This window comes from Petaurus breviceps, unplaced genomic scaffold (assembly GCF_028583685.1).
Source record: "Petaurus breviceps papuanus isolate PSGF00001 unplaced genomic scaffold, PetGlider_PUasm1.0 182, whole genome shotgun sequence".
Classification (NCBI taxonomy): Eukaryota; Metazoa; Chordata; class Mammalia; order Diprotodontia; family Petauridae; genus Petaurus; species Petaurus breviceps.
In genome coordinates, this window is record NW_027185786.1 from 5,743,028 (window position 1) to 5,761,272 (window position 18,245).

An 18,245-nucleotide genomic window follows, 5' to 3' on the forward strand; every position below is an offset into this window, starting at 1 on the left:
TTGGGCAAGTCACTTAACCCCAATTGCCCTCCAAAAAGCAATAATAATAACAATCATCCTATAGGAATCAAAAGATACACATTGCCTACAGGTATATTTTTAAAAATTAAATTGAGTACACACAGAAGAGGTTGGGAAAAGGCAAGGAGCAAACTATGGTTATTCCTATTTGGTTAAAGCTTATAATATATAGGCTTCTAAATAATTTAGTGTTTAGAGTTTTTACAATTATATTCCTTATTTTGTTGAGATTGTATTATAATTAAATCCATTTTTAAGAGCTAAGCACTAGGTTTGCTTCTGATGTTTTTGTAGTAATTACAAGTGAACGAGAAACTCTTGTAAATTGTTTGAGCAAACTTAACCACTGAGCCAGGGTAGTCAGGCAGTTGCAAGGATTCCTTCACCATCTGCACCCGGGGGCTGCCCATCAAAAAGTGCTTTTTATGCTAAGCTAAAGGCTCAGAACTGTGTTCCAACTCTGGAAGGGTTTTGACTCCTGAGTTAAAAATTCAGGGTGAAAATAAAGTCAGTCTTAACAATAATGACATTTTGGGGGCCGTTAGGTGGCGCAGTGAATACAGCACCAGCCCTGGAGTCAGGAGGACCTGAGTTCAAATGTGGCCTTAGACATTTAACACTTACTAGCCAAGTGACCTTGGGCAAGTCACTTAACCCCGATTGCCCTCCAAAAAAAAAAAAGCAAAATCATGACATTTTTAGAAAGCAGTGACAAATGTGACCATTTTCTAATTCTCACACAAAATAAAATCCACGTGCTTTGTAGTTTGGGATATGTGAATTAGAACAAGGAGTCTTAACTGCAAACAAACTAGCAAAAATAAAGCTATGGGAGATGTGCAAAGCATCTAGCACTAAACTCGCCAGCCTCACACTCACCATTATACTTGGTCTTGCCCCAGCCAGTTGTAACACAGGTGGTGCCTGAAGGGAAGTCTTCATTGGCACTGGGCAAGCAGACAGGGGACACATTGTCCTGGATTCGTGCAGGTGTAGCCAGCTTCAACAGGGTAATGTCATTGCTAATAGTGAGCAAGTTAAATTTTTTGTTCTTGAAAACCTGAAAGGAAAGTCAAGGACAAGAGAGTGAGACTCTGGTTTGAATCTTAGGTACAGGCTCCGCCCCCACCCCCAAACTTTCACTGGTACCTCCTAGTGCCTCAGAATTAGAAGGAACTTCAAAGGTGATCTAGTCCAACTAAATACCTAAAGGAACCCTTTCTATGACATTCCTGATAAATTACTATACAGATTTTACTTAAAGACTTCCAACAATGGAGTACTCACTACCTCGAAAGACCACTTCACTTTGATCATGCTCTGTCAGGAAGCTTTTCCTTCTTTGTTGTTGAACTGTTTCAATCTCATCCAACTCTCTGTGACCCCATTTGGGTTTTCTGTGACCCATTTGGTTTTTTTTCATACTAGAGTGGTTTGTCATTTCCCTCTCCAGCTCACTTTACAGATGAAAAAATTGAGGTAAACACAGTTTGTGCCCAGGGTCACACAGCTAGGAAGTGTCTGGAGCTGAATTTGAACTCGAGAAGAGGAGTCTTCCAGATCTAGGCCCAGCATTCTATCCACTGCCCCACCTAACTGCCCTGTCCATGCATAGAGCAGGCAGTAAATAGCGAGGTGGGATTTGAACCCAAATGTAGAAGACAGTCACTGAATTCTGGGCCCAAGAATCAGCCTGAAAGGCTGCCTTCAGCTTTGCTTTTCTATGTAAGTCTCTTGACTCCCCTCTGTCTACTCCCCTCCAAAAAGAATTAGCTTCTCCCAGCTGCTGCATCCTCTTCAATAGCTCAGTTTGGACCAAACTAGGGAAGATTTCATCTTGAAAGAAACAAACCAAAAAGAGACAGGTTTCACTGTTGTAATGCGAATGTAAATTTTAAAGATCTTCCCTGCCCCTAGGCTAAAGTGCACCAGAAGCCTGGGGTGGGAGGCTTGTTTTTCAGTTGATACTTTTTGATTGGCCAGTGGGTCCAAAAGGTTGTTACATTCTCTGAGCCAGGAGAAGGCTATATAAGCCCTGATGTGAGGCTTTGTTTTGGGACTCACTTTGAGAAATGTTCTGTGATTTGATCTGAATTCTGGGAAGCCGTTGTTGAGAGTCCCCCGGCTTTGAAAAACCCAGAATGTGGAAACCCAGATGTTGACTGGGTATGGATGTAATGGTTGGACAGTTTGGAAATCTGTCTACTTGATGTTTCTGTCTTGATAATTATGCCTGTATACTTTGAGGTTCAGGGTGCTGACCTTTTTTCTCCTGAACAAGGTAAACGATATATGTCTGACTGATTAAAGTAAGCTTGTTAACCCATTTTGAGTTGCTTTCCTTTAACAAAGCAGATCCAAGAACCTGTGGTAGCTGCAAACCCTGAGGACGCTTGGGGTGCTTGCTGCTACAACTGTATACCTTCATTCTCTGAACTAGTCTTAGTTAGAAACTGTAGCTGTAGCTGTCCTTACTACCTAGCTAAGAGGGGCATAAAGCCCTCTGCCCCAGAGGGCCTCGGTTCATTCCACCCTGGGGCAGGAGTTCTGGCTGTCTTCACGTATTCCAGGTTGATGTACAGGGCCCCTGGTGCACCCCAGTAATTGGGAGGCTGGGACCCCTCTTGAGCTGTGTGGCTGGTAGGGCTACCAAAATCATCCTGCTGTCTATTGGAAGCTTACAGTAACCAGTCTTGTGCATGGCACCAGTACCAGGTATCCTTCTAATAAAGCTCCCTTTATTCTGTGAGTCTCTCTTGAGAGGCATTTCCCTCATCTCTGCAACTTGAACCCAAGCACCCATGAGCTGGCTGGTCGTCTCCAGCTCCTTCCAATCTCTAGAACTGGCCATGACACATTGAGGTCATTGGAATCCTGTGTTCTGTTTGAGCCTGGGACAAGACCAAAATTCTTAGCACTATCCTCATTTTCCTCCAAACTTCCTTCCCATTAGAGGAAAGGGAGAATCTCCAAGGGAACACTATATCTCACTTCTGTGCAACCATGGGTAGGTTACCCAATCTCATCAAGCCCCGAGTTTTCTCATCTGGAAAATGGGAAAGACTACACCCTGTTCTCCATACCTCACAAGGTATCAAATGCAAATGGACATGGCCTACTTTGAGACTCAGCTCAATCCTACCTTCTGCAGGAGGCTTTTAGCTAAGTGGCACAGTAGATGATGGGCTAGCCTGAGTCAAGAAGACCTGAATTCAAATTCTGCCTCAGATAGCTACCAGCTGGGTAACCAACCCATCTCAAATCATTTAACCTCTGTCTGCCTCAGTTTCCTCATCCATAAAACAGGGATAATAAATACACCAATTTCCCAAAGTCGTTATGAGAACAAAATGAGGTACTATTTGTAAAATGCTATGCAAGTCTTAAATTCCTATATATGTGCTAGTCAGAATTATCTTTATTTCCCACTTTCCTGCCCTACCAGAGCCTTTCCTCTGAGGCTACATCCATCTTGCCCTGAAGGTGCATAGTTATTTGCATGCTGTCTCCCCTGCTGGAATGTAAGCTCTCTGAGGGCAAGGACCCTAGTTTTTTGTTTGCCCATTTTGGTTTCCCCAGCATGTAGCACAGGGCTTGGCACATAGTAAACACATAATAATTGTTTGTTGGCCAACTATATGTGAAACCCTTTTAAAATGCCAAATATTAATAATAAATTATAAATAAAGTATTCACTAATAATCAAGGCTTAGGTTTTACTAGTTACCAGCCCAGAGCTCACCCTCTCTATTTACACACGCCTGCAACTGGTAAAAGCTTAATAAACGCCTTACTTCTCCTTTGCACATACCTTTAGTCTACACAGGGAGGCCATGGCCGCCATATTGCCAGCACACCCCCACGCTCCTCCCATCCCCCTTCCCTGGGCCCAGACTGTACCTTTGCTATCTCCAGAACTTGGACGTCATCCTCATCAGAGTTCAGGTTAAATTCTCCAGCAACCACCTTGTCAGTTGTACTAAAACAGAGGGAAAAGCCCACGTGTCAAAAGCCAAGCAGGCACTGCTTTGGGTTATGTGAATGCCCACCCAATTTCCCAAGTGTGCTCTTATCCGACCCAGTTCACCACCAACTCTCTGAAATGGCAAGAGAAACCTCTGGTGGGATTTCCATGACCTACCTCACACTGCAGTGTGCAGCTGTGACCACCCAGTTCTCATTGATGAGGGACCCCCCGCAGAAGTGGGAACCTCTTCTCTGGAAGGAAAGAGAACAGACAGGAATCAAAGGCATCTTAAAAACCTCAACAGCTCAGGGACCTCCTCTGGGGAAAGAAAAGAGGTCCAGCAAGCCACGGCCCAGAAAAAAGCCCTAGCCTAGGGTCAGGAAAATGGGTCTTTTTTTAATCCTTTTGGGGGACCAGGATGAGGAGGGATCCCAGACAAGACTGCCTGGGTCTCCTGACAAGCTGGGCACCAGCTAGGACTGGCATTTCTTTCTTGGCTAGTAGGGCAGAAATTGTTATGGCTTACAGAGGCTGATATTTATGGGGCTGAAAAAAGAGGGGTTGTCAACTAGACAGGAGGCTTCTTGGAGCCCCAGGACAGTCTCTCAATCCCTATTTTCTTCCTCAGTGACCATTCCACCCTCCATCTACTTCCCCTGGTCCTGTGGGGGGAGGAACAGATCCAGAGGGATCTAGGAATGGGGGAAGGAGAAGGAGGGGGTAATTCCCCATGAAACAGGGTCTAGGTGCTCACCTGCAGAGAGACTTGCCAGGGCCAAGAACCAGGAACTGCATCTTCACCATTGACAATCCTGGCCAGACCAGATAGGGCTGGCTCGATGGCAGGGACGCCACAACCTAGGGGCATGGAGAAAATGAAGGTGCTTAGCTGGGTGGGCTCCGACAATACCCCACTCTGGGGCCTGCAGAAGTCTTAGCTGCTGCTGGAGACACCTGAGTTGGGATTCCCCACCCCAACCCTCAACAGCCTCTTGTTCCCAGAGAATAATCAGCTTTGGGTTGAGCCCAGATCACCTGCTAGAAATAGGAGAAACTGGAAAGGAGAGCTGAAGGAAGACACCTGGTCCAGGGAGCCAGGCCAAATGCCTTGGCGTCTGAGAAGGGCTAAGGGTCTGTCTCAGCCAGGTCTCAAAACTGCAAAGAGGGCTCATTGCTTGGGTCACCCTGAGGGTCCTTAAGGAAACCCCTGGATCTGGGATATGAAGGAGGGAGCTTCCTCTCCATTCCCCATTAACACTCTGACCCATTTCTGGCAGAGAACGGGAAGGAAGAGAAGGAAGAAGAGAGGAGGCTGAAAATGAAAGATATAGCCTTTGGAAGCAGCTGAAGAGGGAATTAGCTCCTAAACCCAGGTAGCCCCTCATTCCCATCAGCCTCCCCTGAACAGGGCTCTCTGTAGGGCTGCTCAGTACCAGTGTGCTACCTTTGCCATAGTCAGGCACAGCTCACTCCCCACCCCAGATATGTGAAAGAAGCCAGTGCCCCTCATCCACCCACCCAGTGTCCCTGACAGAACTGAAATTTGAAAGTAGCTCCCCAATTCCCCCTCCCCTCATTCCCATGGGAATGTCTCCCTTAGGAGCTGTTGTCCTTCACCCAGATCCAAAAGAACTTCCTCCTCCAAATTTCCCCAACTAACACAGCTGATTTCAACTCTGTGATAGGAGGAAGGCAAAGGTTCAGACTAATTCATGCTAACATATGAGCAGCTGAGTCTTTAAGCTCGTCAGGAGCATTCACATTTTCAAAAAAGAACATGTAACCCTCCAAAATGTATTTTTAATCTGAGGACTTACAGGAAGTATTGGAGGGGGAATGAAAACAGGGGCCCCTCATATCTCATCAAGTGAGCCCTGTGCCCAGATATCTAGTGCTAAGAAGGGGCCCCAGAGGCCATCAAGGTCAACCCCCTTTCCTCCTCATGTGTTACAGATGAGAACACTGAGGCCCACAGAGGTTAAGTGACTTGCCCAACGACACACAGGTAGGAAGTGTCCGAGGCAGAATCTACCACTAGGATCTTCCCCTCAGTCAAGGTCGTTGTGTAGCCCTGTGGGGTTGAGAATGCCCACTTGTCTGCTGGGGAGGTATCTGTTCCTTGGGTGAAGGTCAGGGAACAGTGCTCACCTGAGGCTGCAGCCACGAAGGCCAGACAAGAGAGGAACTGAAGGAAGGCCATGATGCTGGTGTGAGACCACAAGCCCAGTGGCTCCCTTCTTATATCCCTGCCTCTGCTTACCACTGGGGCACTGAGCCAATAGCCTTGGCCCTCAGCAGAGACCAGAGATGTACCTTCCTCCTCCCCACTACCCTCCCCCTCACCTCAAGAGACCTTGGAGTGATAAGCAGGTGAGCCAACTGCTCTTTCTCTCAGAGAGTCCTTCCCCAGGGGCCAAGGGTCCACCTCCATCTTCCTCTCCACCTTCAGCCCAGGCTCTGGGAACACTGCAGCTGCCTCCCCTACCCTGACTTAGCCTGAGGTTGGGCTGGACTGTGCCTCCTGTTCCTTGCCAATTAACTGCCCCTGAAATTGAGCTTTTCCTGTATGGAGGCAAGAGTTCAGGGACCCTGCAGACTCAATATCAGAAGGCTGAGAGTAGCAAAGGTCATGGAATCCATCCCCCTGCCTTCTATTAGGGTTTTCCTTCATCCATCCCGTATACGTGCCCTGAAAGCTCTAGGGCAGTAAATCTTATCCTTAAGACCCAGATTTCAAAATGGCACCCTCTGCTTCCCAGCCTTCCCTTTCCTTTGTTCCACGTGCCTCATTTATTCATTCAAAATATATTTACCTAGAACTTACTAACTGCAAAGCACTGAAGGAGAGAAATCTGAGACAGTCATAGCCATTAAGTGATTCCCAGTCTATTAAAGGAAGGTTCGATTCAACAAATAGTTATTAGGCACTTATGGTATACAGATGACTGAGTTCTTGAAGGGATTTAAAATTGCCAGCAGGACTTACAGTTGGGAGGTGGGGGAAGAGGGAGGGAGAGGGAAAGACAATAAATGTTTTCTTTTTTTTTTTTTATATTTTTAAGCAATCGGGGTTAAGTAACTTGCTCAAGGTTACACGGCCAGTTATTTCTGGGCGTGGTGCTGAGTGTCTGAGCCTGGGATTCGATCTCCAGGTCGTCCCAACACTGGAGCCAGTGCTCTTACTCGCTGAGCCACCTGGCCGCCCCGACAATAAATGTTTCTAATTGAACAAAATTAGTTTTTAAATATATTTTTTATTCTTTGTTTAGTATTTTATTTTTCCCCAGTTACATGTTAAAAACAATTTTTAACATTCATTTTAAAAACTTTGAGTTCCAAATTCTCTTTCTTCCTCACTTCCCACCCCCCTCATTGAGAAGGTAAGCAATTCAGTAAAGGTTATACATGTGTAGTCATGCAGAACACATTTCCATATTAGTCATGTTATGAAAGAAAACATACACACAAAAACCTCAAGAAAAATAAATAAAGTTTAAAAAGTGTGCTTCAATCTGTCTTCAGACACCACCAGTTCTTTCTCTGGGGATCGAGAGCATTTTTTGCCATAAGTGCTTCAGAGTTGACTTGGATCATTGTATTGCTGAGAAAAGCTAAGTCATTCACAGCTGATCATCTTACAATATTGCTGTTATTTTGTACATAGTACATGTCACTTTGGTTACATCTTTCCAGGTTTTTCTGAGACCATGCTTCTCACAATTTTTTAAAGCATTTTTAATTTTAAAAAACTTTCCCCACTTAATAGTATTTTATTCTTTCCAGTTACATGTAAAGATAAATTTTCAACATTCATTTTTATCAGATTTTAGTTCCAAACTTTTTTCTTCCTCCCTCCCCTTTTTCATTCTTTTGGTTTTGTTTTAGTGTTTCTTGATTTCTCATAAAGTCATTAGTATCCATTTGCTCAATTCTGAGTTTTAAGGAATTATTTTCTCCAGTGAGCTTTTGGAACTCCTTTTCCATTTCACTAATTCTACTTTTTCAGTTTTTTTTCCCCCTTCAGTGAGTTTTTGTGTCTCTTTTTCCATTTGGCCAATTCTATTTTTCAATGTATTTTTCTCCTCGTTGGTTTTTTTGTACTTTTTTTTTTTTACCATTTGGCTGATTCTATTTTTTAAGGTGTTTCTTCAGTATATATGTATTTTTTGTCTCCTTTACCAACTGTTGACTCTTTTTTCATTTTTTTTTTTTGCCTTTTTGGAGGGCAATTGGGGTTAAGTAACTTGCCCAAGGTTACACAGCTAGTTTTTTTGTGTGGGTGTTAAGTGTCTGAGGCTGGAACCGAACTTGGGTTGTCCCGACTTTGGAGCCAGTGCTTTACTTACTGTCATTATTTTCTTGCATCACTCTCATTTCTCTTCCCAATTTTTCCTCTACCTCTTTTTTTTTTTTTTTAGCCATCAGGGTTAAGTAACTTGCTCAAGTTTACATGGCCAGTTGTTTCTGGGAGTGGTGCTGAGTATCTGAGCCCAGATTTGATCCCCAGGTCATCCCGACTCTGGGGCTGGTGCTCTTACTCGCTGTGCTACCTGGCTGCCCCTGAGTATGTGTTTTGATCTCCCTTGTCACCATAGGGGCTTTTCATGATCAGAATTTTTTCTGTTGTTTGCTCATTTTCCAAGTCTATTTCTTGACTTTTAACTCTTTGTTAAAATGGGGCTCTGCTTCCAGGGTGGAGGGTGCATTGTGCCAAGCTTCAGGGGCTTTGGGCTACTGTTTTCAGAGATACTTCTAGGGACCTGTCAGTTTTCAGCTCTTCCAAGGTGGGAAGATCTAAGGAGCGGTGTTTATCACTCTCCCGGACTGAGCTCTGGTGTTTGAGTGACCATAAGCACTCTTTTCTGCCCTGGGACTATGAGGAGGGTCCCTCCTTCACTGTGGCCACCAACTCTGCCATGCTACTGCCGCTCCTCCCCTGGGATTACCCTCCCAGTACTTCGACCCGGCAGTCCTGCCTCAGTGCTAGCAGAGAGACCCCTGTAATGTCCTGCTGATCAGCTGCTCAACCCCTTTACTGTATGTAGGCTAAGAGCTCTGCAAGTAGCCAGAGCTGCTGCTGATTCAGTGGCTCCCCAAGGCCGGCTCTGGTTTGCTGGTGCCAGGGCTGTGCTGCTGAGATTTGTGGTGGACTGTGTTCCACTCTCACCAAGATGTAACAGACTTTTCCTATTGATCTTCTGGGTTGTCTTTGGCTGGAAAATTATTCCACATTGTCCTTTTGTGGGATCTGCCACTCCAGGAATTGTTTTACGGGATTAACTAAAGGTATTCAGAGGAGCTTTGGGGAAAGTTCAGGTGAATCGTTGCCTTTTCTCTCCCTCTAAAATGGATCTTTTTTTAAATTTAAGCATGCCCTATCAAGCTAGAAAAATGTTGAAAATGGGCCCAGGGATGGATGATGAATTATAAGGGCTTAATAAATGCTGGTTGACTGACTGGCTAAACAAATGTCTGTCACCTGGGAACTAGCCTAGCAAAGTTGGGACTCATCAGAAAGATGGCTCCCATGGGGCGGCCAGGTGGCTCAGAGAGTAAGAGCTCCAGTGTCGGGATGACCTGGATCAAATCCGGGCTCAGATACTCAGCACCACACCCAGAAATAACTGGCCGTGTAACCTTGAGCAAGTTACTTAACCCCGACTGCTTTAAAAAAAAAAGAAAGAAAGAAAGAAAGATGGCTCCCAGGTAATAAATATTGGTTCAATGAAATGTTTTATTAAAAAGTTAATGTTGCACATTAATGCAAACAACTTAACTAGCTTAGTAACTCCTCATATTTAAAGGAGTGATTTTTGGTCCATAAAATACTCTAACCTTATTTTATCCATATTTTAGTCACTCCCTCTATGTGTCATCAGGATTCTCTGTTCATTCTTATTCACTTTTCCTCTTATGGGGTTCATAATTAGTGAATACTCCTTCTGACTGATTTTTTTTCCCTCACTTTGCATTATTTTATGAGTCTTTGCCAATTTCTTTGTATTCCTTCTATGCATCTGTCTTAATTTTATTATGGAGATCCACAACATTCCATTCAGGGTGGTGGTATGTTGTAGGGACAGAGCCAGGTTCAAATCCACTGCTGCCTCACTGACTATGGTGACCTGGTCCAATCACTTCTCAGAGCCCTAGGCAGCTCTTTGAGACCATATTTGCACAACATGTACCAATCTCTAACAGCAGAGGGATATAAGTATAAGCAGTTGGGCAGTACAATGGATAGAACTCTAGAGTTGGAATCAGGAAGACCTGAGTTCAAATCCAGCCTCATGTAGCTGTATGAATCTGGGAAAGTCATTTAACCTATCTTGCCTGTTTCTTCACCTCTAAAATGAAGATACTAATAATAATAGCACCTGTCTCCCAGGGTTATTGTGAGGATCAAAAGAGATAAGATTTGTAAAGTACTTTGCAAGCCTTAAATGATAGCTATAATTATTGGACATTTACATTCTTTCCATTTTTTTTTTCAGTTGCATGAAATGCTGCTGTCAAAATCTTTGAATAGTTTGCTCTTTTTTAAAAAATCATGTCTTCACGGTATATTCCTAGAAATAGTCAGTGGATACAATAGTTTTTGTAGCTTTTACTATGTACTACCAGAACACACTCCAAAGATTCTGTTTGCGATCCTGCCAGCCTTCATGTTGTTGTTTTTTGTTATTTTTGTCAGTATAACGCCTATGGAGTAGCATGCCAAAGCTGTTTTAATTTGCATCACTTTGATTGTTAGAGCGAGTATTTTTTCAAGTAATTACTAACAACTTATAACTCTCCTTTCAGAAATTGTCTGCTCATCCACAAGAAACCAAAGCTGAATGTTGAATGCCATGTAATTATGACCGAGCTTGATCCAAGAAGAGATGAAAGATTCAGGACGTCGACTCAATCTATGTCGATCGGTTTTGCTAAACTGCTTGTTTTAGGGTTTGCCCTCTTTCTTTTCTATTCTTTGACACAAGGTATGGCTCCCTGAGTGAAGGAGGGGTGCATGACATACTCAGAGATGGAAAGGCTGTAAAAAACAAAGGTGTCAAACAAACATTTTAAAAGGAAGAAAATTGTTCATATCTTTCACATATTCATTAAATTGGAACTATGACAACTTCTGGGAGCATCCACCATGGGACAGAGACAATTGTAATCTGACCGAGTGGAGAGAATGCTCTCACTGATGCAAATGTGCTGTCCCTGACATACTGAAGACATGCTTAGTCAAACATGATTGACAATGGAATGAGACAAGGCAGAATTTATTCTTTATTTTAATGATACCAGAGGGTCTTCCAAAGCTTTAGTCCATTATTCAGTGCAGTGAACATTGATGCACCTACTATGTGCATCTGCTCTAGGGATCATAAATTGAGAGTTGGAAGAAAACTCAGAAGCATTCTCCCCCTCCCCCCCACTCATTTTATAGGTGAGGAAATTTAGGCACAGAAAAGTGAAACAAGGTTTCTGAAGGTTACTAAGGTAGAAAGCTTTTTTTTTTTTTTTTAAATTTTGTATTGTTGTTTGGGGTTTTTTGTTGTTTTTTAAGCATTGGATCTGTGGTTTCATTGGTATTTAGATGTTGTACAGAGGAAAACTTCCTCTCCAAATACCACTCTGCAACTTAGAGTCTTAGATGATTGATTAGGATGATGTAAATTACTTTCCCAGACAGCGAGTATGTATTTAAGACAGGACTTGAATCCAAGATTTCCTAACCTCAAAGTCAGTGGTATCCACAGGGGTGGGGAACCTGCGACCTGACCTTAAGGCTTCATGTGGCTTTAGTTCACTTATAATTAACTTATAATAATATAACTTATTCAACTTATAATTAATTTCATTAACTTGTAATAAAAAACATAATAATTTAGTTAACTTATAATTAACAAATAGTTTTCACTTTTTGAAATTACTAAGTACATAATAGTTGGATTTTTGCAAAATAATGTACATTTTTTTAAGCATATCTAATTGAAGTTTCTTGAATGGGGCCTTATTTGATTACAGCTTAATTTACAAAATGAAAAGGTTCCCTATCCCTGCTACAACATACTGCCTGCCTCTCCATAGAGCTTAATAAGACAGTTTATTGGCCATCTAGGAAAACCAGAGGCAAATGGTCATCCAATTTTCTTCCCAGTTACTTCAACAAATAATTTGCAATGTTCTCCTTTTGCAGAACCAACTTTTTGTTTTACTTATTATTGGACATTTAAATTTCACTTAACTATTCTTTTACAGAAGCCTTATGTCTAATCAAACCTCATTGATCTGTCACTTTTCCCAGAATTCCAAAGTTTGCTGTTTTCTCCCAAAGTGAAATTAAGTAAAAAGACTCGCTTTTCTTGTCCCAAGAAGCCTGTTAATCTGCTTAGTTCAAGTCACCCGAAACTCTCTGTTCTCAGTCCCTCCATTCAATGTGTAGGTCTGATTATATCTCAAAGATCTGAGGTCTGGAAGGCACTGATTAGATAGTTCTAAAAGTACATTGGAGGAGAGATAAACAAACACAGTTGTTTACCTGAAAGCGGAGTTCCCTCTGAAGGTCCTAGGCTTATCTCTAGGCTAAGCAGGCTACCCCTGGGGCAGTTTTGCTGATTCTATGGGTTTAATCAGGGCTGTGCTGGTAACTATTTCAATTAGTTCTCCCTCCCCCCAAAAGGTATTCAAGACACATTTTTGAGCTTAATCTGTGCTTAACATTTTCTCCATCACTTTCTTAAGCCTAGACAATCAGCAAAATAATGGATCAAACTCTTATTTGTAGGCTTCTGCCAATTTTCGGGCGTATTAATGCTTACACTGAAATTTTAATAACCCACTCTTATTCCCTCTGGGGATGGCCATAGTGCACAGAACCCTGAGCCTGGAGTCATGAAGACTGAGTTCCAAATCTGACCTGAGACACTTACCTGCTGTGCGATCCGGGGCAAGTCACTAAATACTGTTTGCCTCAGTTTCCTCATCTGTACAATGATCTGGAGGAGGAAATGGCAAACTATGCCAGTATCTTTGCTGAAAGAACCTCAGATGGGGTCACAGAGAGTCAGATACAGTCAAAACAACCAAGCAACAGCCTGTTCAAGCTGATTTCAGTACCCTTGTGGGTTAAATCCACAGGAATCCTTTTTTGCTAATGAAGGAAGAAAATGAATGTGAAACTTTGCAAAGTCTTTTTTTTCCTTTCCACACCTGTGATTTCATATGTGTAGGCAGTGTTTCTCAAATCTGTTGGTCTCAGGACCCATTTACACTCTTAAAAATTATCAAAGAATATTCATTTATTGGTCATATCCAGTGTTGTCCTGGAGCCGCCTCCAGCTGGGTCTGAAAACTGATTGTTAAATTTCATGCACCTCAGAAATAAGCAGACTCTATAAATCAGGGCTTAATTTAATTTTTTCTTGATTGTCTAGAATTAAGAAAGTTATGGAAAAAATATAGCTAATGCAGATTAAGCGTAGAAGTGTGTCCTGCATAAATTGGGGCGGGGGGGGCACCAAAAACAGGACTGATTGTTAAATATTCCTCAGCAGACTTTTGGTTATATCTATAATATTTATTTGTCAGAAATTAAAACATCTTAGTGTTATTATGAAAATACTTTTGACTTTCTGGGCCCACTGAAAGGTTCTTTGGAACCACCTGGGATCCGTAAGCCACATTTTGAAAACAGTTGCTTTAGGGAAATCCTGGTATCATAGAGCCAAAGCAGTCTTCAGATGTCACCCAGCCTGACCCCTTCATTTTACAGAGGAAGAAACTGAGGCCTATGAAGGTTGATTGACTCATCCAAAGTCACTGCTCCAATGTCTCATTACAGTGTGGATGTGACCTTGGGTTCTCAAAGGCTATGTCAGCAGAAGATAGCTTCAGAGAGGTCCTCCCAAGATGGGAAAGCTTCAGGTTTTTATCCCAGCACTGTCTGAATCTGCTGTCTAAAGACTAACCTATCAAAGTAGGTTAGTCAAAGGCTCATCTATTGGGGGAATGGCTAAACACATTATAAGTAAACAACTATTGTGGAATAATACTCTGTGGTAAAAAATAATAAACATGATGAATATAGAAAATCATGGAAAGATTTACATGAACTGATACAAAATGAAGTAAGTAGAGCCAGGAAAACAACACATATAAAGACTACAATGTAAGTGGAAAGAACAAGCATAAAACACTTGGAAATAAATGTGTGAAGTATAAAAAAAACAAACTCTGGATTCAAAGAAGAGATATGAGAAGACAACATTCTCCCCATTTCTGTCCCTTTGTTCAGGGACACAATGCTTTTGCAGAGTGGGAGCTTAGGACTGTGGAATATCACATATAATGACAGATTTTTTTTTTCAGCGTATCAATAGAATTTGCTAGGGTAGGATGGGAAGGGGATAGAGTCAGTAGGTAATGATAATAAGGCAAAAGAAAAGAAAAAAAGAGAAAACTTCAATGAAACATTTTTAAAGTACACAGAGGAGAGCAGAAGGAAGATACAGGGAATCGAAAGGGGACAGACAGGCAGAGCAATTTTCTCTCTGTCTGGCTTATTAAATTTAAAATATTTAAAAGAAAATATTATCCTTTGCCTGTATTTCTCTGTAAATGAAATTTTCATTTGCTGATGTCTGCTAAGTTCATAATGAAAAAGAAAAAAGTTTAAATGTATCTCCCTACATTTTTGCCGGGGATGCAGGATCATGGATTTGAAATGTCTCATATACTGCTCCATTTAGTTGATGTGTTGATTAAATTGCTGAACCACTTTTTCCCTCTCTTTCCTTTTATTCTTTGTTAAAAGTGATGTTAAAAGATAATTTTGAGCCGAGAATAAGTAAATTGAAAAAAACTAAAAGCATGTCTCACTGACTGGGGAAGTGGGAAGGATATGTTTGGAAATAAAGAAGATGTAAAAACAAAAGATATCCATAAAAACTTAAAAAGAAAAGTGGTTAAAGGATAGAGAGAAATGTTTTTATTATTCAATTATTTTATTAAATTGTGTTGATATTTTAATTAATAATTAAATTATTTTATTTTAATTTTCAAATTATCTCCCTTCCTTGTCCTCCTACCCATCCATTAGGAAGGCAAGAAAAAAAAAGCCATTACAAATATGTATGATCATGCAAAACAAATTCCTACAACAGCTATGTTAAAGGAAGGAAGGAAGGAAGGAAGGAAGGAAGGAAGGAAGGAAGGAAGGAAGGAAGGAAGGAGAGAAGGAAGGAAGGAAGGAGAGAAGGAAGGAAGGAAGGAGAGAAGGAAGGAAGGAAGGAGAGAAGAAAGGAAGGAAGGAGAAAAGGAAGGAAGGAAGGAGAGAAGGAAGGAAGGAAGGAGAAAAGAAAGGAAGGAAGGAGAGAAGGAAGGAAGGAAGGAAGGAAGGAAGGAAGGAAGGAAGGAAGGGAGGGAGGGAGGGAGGAAGGAAGGAAGGGAGGAAGGGAGGAAGAAAGGAAATGAGGGAAAGAAGGAAGGAAAGAAGGAAGAAAGGAAAGAAGGAAGGATGGAAAGAATGAAGGAAGATTCAATCTACACAACAGCTATATGGAAGTAGATTGCATGTTTCATCATGAGTCCTTTGAAATGTGGTTTGGTCATTGTGCTGATCCGATTTCTTAAGTCTTTCAAAGTTGATTATCTTTATAATATTGCTATTACTGTATAAATTATTCTCTTGGTTCTGTTCCCTTCATTTTGCATCAGTTCGTATAAGTCTTTCTAGGCTTTTTTCAGAAAACCATCCCCTTCACCAATTTTTTTTTTAGTATCACAATAATATTCCATCACATTCATATACCATAACTTCTTCAGCTATTTGATGAGGGGATGAGCATCCCCTCAGTTTCCAATTCTGTGCCACAAAGAGAAAAACTGCTATGAATATTTTTATATATATGGGTCCTTTTACTGTTTCTTTGCTCTCTTTGGGGCTATAGACCTAGTAGCAGTGTCGCTGGATCAAAGGGTACAGTCTGATAGCTTCCTGGACCTGGGTCCAAATTGGTTTTCAGAATAGGTGGACAAGTTCACAGCTCTGTCAGTCGTGAATCATCGTGCCTGTTTTCCCGCATCCCATCCAGCCTTTGCCATTCTTCTCATTTGTCAACTCAGGTAGTCTGATGAGTGTGATGTAGCGCCTCAGAACTGTTTGAATTCGGCTTTTGTTAATTACTAGTGACATTTGGCTGTTGATAGTTTGAATTTCTTCCTCTGAAAAGTGCCTGTTCATGTCTTTTGACATCAGTTGAGGAATGACTCTTACTCCCACAGACCAAGCCCTCACAGCTACGCTCACTGCCATTATCCAAGAGAGTCAGAGCAGGGTGGATCGACCCCATATTTTTTCAAAATTTTCTCCACCAATAGTACACCCTCCAAAAGAAGTCCTTACACTATACTTTCTTGTGAGTGACCCTGCTCCTTGAATGTCCTAGATTTCCTTCATCCCTTCCCTAGGGCTCACCAAGTTTTCTGCATCTATAGAACAGGAGAGTTGTATCTAGGCTGGTCTTCTTTGGCCATTAATGGGAGCTTAACTCAGTTGGTTGGGCTGTTATTTATCCCTAGCTGGTGGCATCCAATTTAGCACTACCTCAATATTAGTCAGTGGATTGTTTTTGTTCCATTTTTGAAGTGGAGCTCCGAACACAGCCTTGGTAATTTTCAAGGGTGGCTTGCTTCAAGGTCAATTCCAGCTTGTGGATGAGATATTGTAACTCACTGTCAGTAAATCATCTACTAACAAATGTTCCAGGCTTCTGATAGCCAAAGGTTTCTTGGCACAAAACTTCCAGGCCATCTAGGTTGGCATCACCATATACCTCAAAGGGGTTGCTTGGATCTGCAGAAGCTAATACGTCTACCCAAGGTTCATTGCTCTAGGGTTGCACAATTTCTCAGTAGGGGAATTACATTCCTTAATGCTTTAATTCTATCCCCAATTTGGATTTTCAAGGAAAGTTGATAATTTTAGATACAGTTATGGGCTCAAAATCTTGGGTTTTCTCCAACAAGGGAAGGAAGTAAATACAATGCCCAATATGCAACATATATTGGACATATAATTTACTCCCACACCGAAAAGGAAGTGCTAAGCAATAAAAGAATCATAGACTAAATGAGATCTATAGCCTGGAACGTGGCCATTATGGAAATTTGTTTTGATTGACTATCCATATTGTTACAAGGATTTTGTTTCTCTCTTTTTATTTTTTATTTGGGGGGAGGCAGGGTTGGGAGGGGAAGAGTGAAAAAGAGAGAAAAATAGTAAGAAGGGGACAACATGTAAATAACTAGATGTAAATAGCTCTGGTAACCCGAGAGGAGAAGGCTCTAACAGCTGGAGGGATGGGGAAAGACTTGCTCTAGGAGATGACATTTAATCTGAGTCGTGGAGGAAGCCAGAGATTTGGAGACTGCAGACCTACAAAATGAGATGGCTGGGCTAGATGACCTCAAAGTTCCCTTCCATTTCTAAGGCTTCGATCTTATGGTCCCATGACTCTGATTTCCAGCATCCGCCTCCTCATGTCCTCTCTGCTATACTGGACCACAACTGCCTGGGATGCGCGGAGCAGCAGAGGAATCCCAGCTAATTGGCTGCACAGAAGTAAGGCACGGCAGCCATCTAGAGGCCAAATGTTTGAATTGTTCCTCAGGTTGCAGAAAGGCCCTGGGGATTAAGTCCAAGCGCGAAAGGAGAGCTGTCCCATCAGCTGCCTACCACTGCCTAATTTACCTTCAAAAAGCATTTTTTAAAACACTTGGATATTTGTTTCAGGGGGAAGTTTATAAACATTCAAAATTTTTCCATTTCCCAAAGGAGTATAGACCATTCTTCTCCCCTTGTTCAATTCTTAATGGCAAGTCAATTAAACAATATAAGAACAATTACGAGTAAATGGTTTGGGACAGACTCTGAGTACCAAGGAAGTCCAGAAAAGGAGGAGCTTGAGGAAGGATGGAGAAGTCAGGGATGATGTCATAGACAAAGAGAGAGATCTGAGCTGGGGCTTCAAGGATGGGTAGGAAAAGCAGAAGTCACAGGAGAGAGAGAAGGAGAAGGGGACGAGGAGAATAGTGGAACCAAGCTACATATCCATTCTGAACAGGCTGGGCTTGGTGAATTTCCTGAGGAAGGAAGGAAAATCGTCCCTTCTGGTTCTTGTTTGGAAAACAGGGAGAAAGACAAACTAAGGGACTAAAAAGGGAAAGAAAGACCCTGGGTAAAAGATTTCTCAGGATGTGA

At 42.0% G+C, this 18,245-nt stretch overlaps 1 protein-coding gene across 1 annotated transcript in view; it reads right to left on the reverse strand.

Moving 5' to 3' along the window:
* The window catches only part of LOC138160738 (chymotrypsinogen B-like), an 8,845-nt gene extending 2,657 nt beyond the window's left edge, over positions 1 to 6,188 (reverse strand). Inside the window, exons 1-5 of the mRNA XM_069087484.1 lie at positions 6,137 to 6,188; positions 4,743 to 4,846; positions 4,163 to 4,239; positions 3,922 to 4,000; positions 901 to 1,081 (exon numbers count right to left, since the gene is read on the reverse strand). Coding sequence (XP_068943585.1) covers positions 901 to 1,081; positions 3,922 to 4,000; positions 4,163 to 4,239; positions 4,743 to 4,846; positions 6,137 to 6,188 — 493 coding nt within the window. The remainder of the gene's footprint in view (positions 1 to 900; positions 1,082 to 3,921; positions 4,001 to 4,162; positions 4,240 to 4,742; positions 4,847 to 6,136) is intronic.
* Between the last annotated feature and the right edge of the window lie 12,057 nt (positions 6,189 to 18,245).